This window comes from Penaeus monodon, chromosome 27 (genome assembly GCF_015228065.2).
Source record: "Penaeus monodon isolate SGIC_2016 chromosome 27, NSTDA_Pmon_1, whole genome shotgun sequence".
NCBI classification, from domain to species: Eukaryota; Metazoa; Arthropoda; class Malacostraca; order Decapoda; family Penaeidae; genus Penaeus; species Penaeus monodon.
In genome coordinates this window covers 33,243,665-33,245,215 of record NC_051412.1, presented here as the reverse complement: position 1 = coordinate 33,245,215, position 1,551 = coordinate 33,243,665, and the positions used below count along the sequence as shown (strand labels likewise).

General features: G+C 40.7%; 1 protein-coding gene across 14 annotated transcripts in view; it reads right to left on the bottom strand.

Moving 5' to 3' along the window:
• Nucleotides 1–1,551, bottom strand: part of LOC119590797 (E3 SUMO-protein ligase EGR2-like) — a 113,995-nt gene that overhangs the window by 2,493 nt on the left and 109,951 nt on the right. For all 14 annotated transcript variants that reach the window (XM_037939509.1, XM_037939516.1, XM_037939512.1 and 11 more), the window contains one exon: nucleotides 381–889. In XM_037939509.1, the coding sequence (XP_037795437.1) occupies nucleotides 381–889 (509 nt within the window). The remainder of the gene's footprint in view (nucleotides 1–380; nucleotides 890–1,551) is intronic.

The window sequence follows — 1,551 nt, the reverse complement described above, 5'->3', positions numbered from 1 at the left end:
GAATATGTTGCTTATACTAATGCATTTATACTATCTCCAGGTCTAGCAAGGCCAAATGTTAATTTAACTGGTCTTACAAAAAATAATATTATTTATATGATAATAGAGATGGGAAATTTGGATCCGATATTCCTTAATCATATATATGTATGCATGCATACATTTTAAGTATGCCATTTATATTTGTCTTACTTAATATAATCTTAGATAAACGTATGAAGTCTTGGTATTAATTAGTGATTCCGATTAAGAACAAAATTCTGCATTTGCGCTGTTAAGTAAGTTGTAAGTACGTTACGCATATAATAAACTACAATAAATTGCTATTCTATCAACAACCTAAAACGAAAGATAAGTAAACATTGACACGAGATTCTTACCAACTGTGACTGGTAGGGCGATCTTGGCAAAGCACTTTGGCATTTATTGTGTTCTTCCGATCTGTTCACATCCGCCTCACTGACGGCCAAGAGCGAAGAGCTGGGTGCTGATGAGAGATCGTATGGTGGCCGATGGGGTAGCATGGGGTATGGGTGGTACTCCGGCGGCATGTGAGGGTGCTGAGGGCCTGGGGGTCTCGTGGCCACTGCTACTGCCGCTGCCAACGCCGAGGCCTCCACCGAAGGGTGTCGAGGAGGTGGAGGATCTGGGGCGCTGGGGTGACTGGGCAGCCGAGAGTGGGTTGAAGTGCCTCCCAAGGGCGGCAGTTTGGGGTTCACCAAGGGTGGAGGATTTGGGGAATGGGGTTCGCTAATTGGGGTGGCACATTTGGTGGGGGGGCCAGTGCTGGGGGAAGGGGAGGATGAGGCACATTGACCTCCCTGATCCCCTACAGGAGAGGATGGCCGGGAATTTGTTGGCTCCAAGTCCGCAAGCCCCCGGACCTGAAAGGAAGAGCCACTTCAGTCTTTGCTCTTGCGAACTGGAAAAATACAATTATAAAAGCAACGCGCCCTTCTAAACTGAAAGGAGAATCCATTTCACATTTTCCATGCGATAAAAAAAAGTATATAAATGTCCTTTTGACTTCGGAAGAAACAGTTGTTTCAATCTTTGTTCGTTCGTGATAGTTAAAGATACATATATAAAAAAGTCACCTATCTTCCTTGGAAAAGAAAAGCTATCCGAGTCCATTCTTGTGGTAGGAAATAAGAGTATATAAAAAATCCGTCCGTTTCATTCTCTCTAGCTTCAAATTTCATGATTCGGTGACTCGAAAACTGGTATTATAATTGAAAGAAAAATAATACTCCTGATGGAAAAATCTAATGCTGACAAATGACGTTATAATCCCTAGCAATACAATAACTAATGAAAATCCCTTCATGTTTTTCCTTTTCATCATATGACGTTACATTACATCAGGTAAAGTGATTATGGAAATCCTTTTCCCCGGCTGTCCATTATGGGCATTATATCTGATTAATAATAAATATCCTTCTGTGATATCATATATTCTAATGGAGAAATCGGATTCTTTAGAATAGCAATTCATTAAAACTATACAAGGTTTCCTGACTAACTTGAAAAAGACATAGTGAAAAAAAAAAA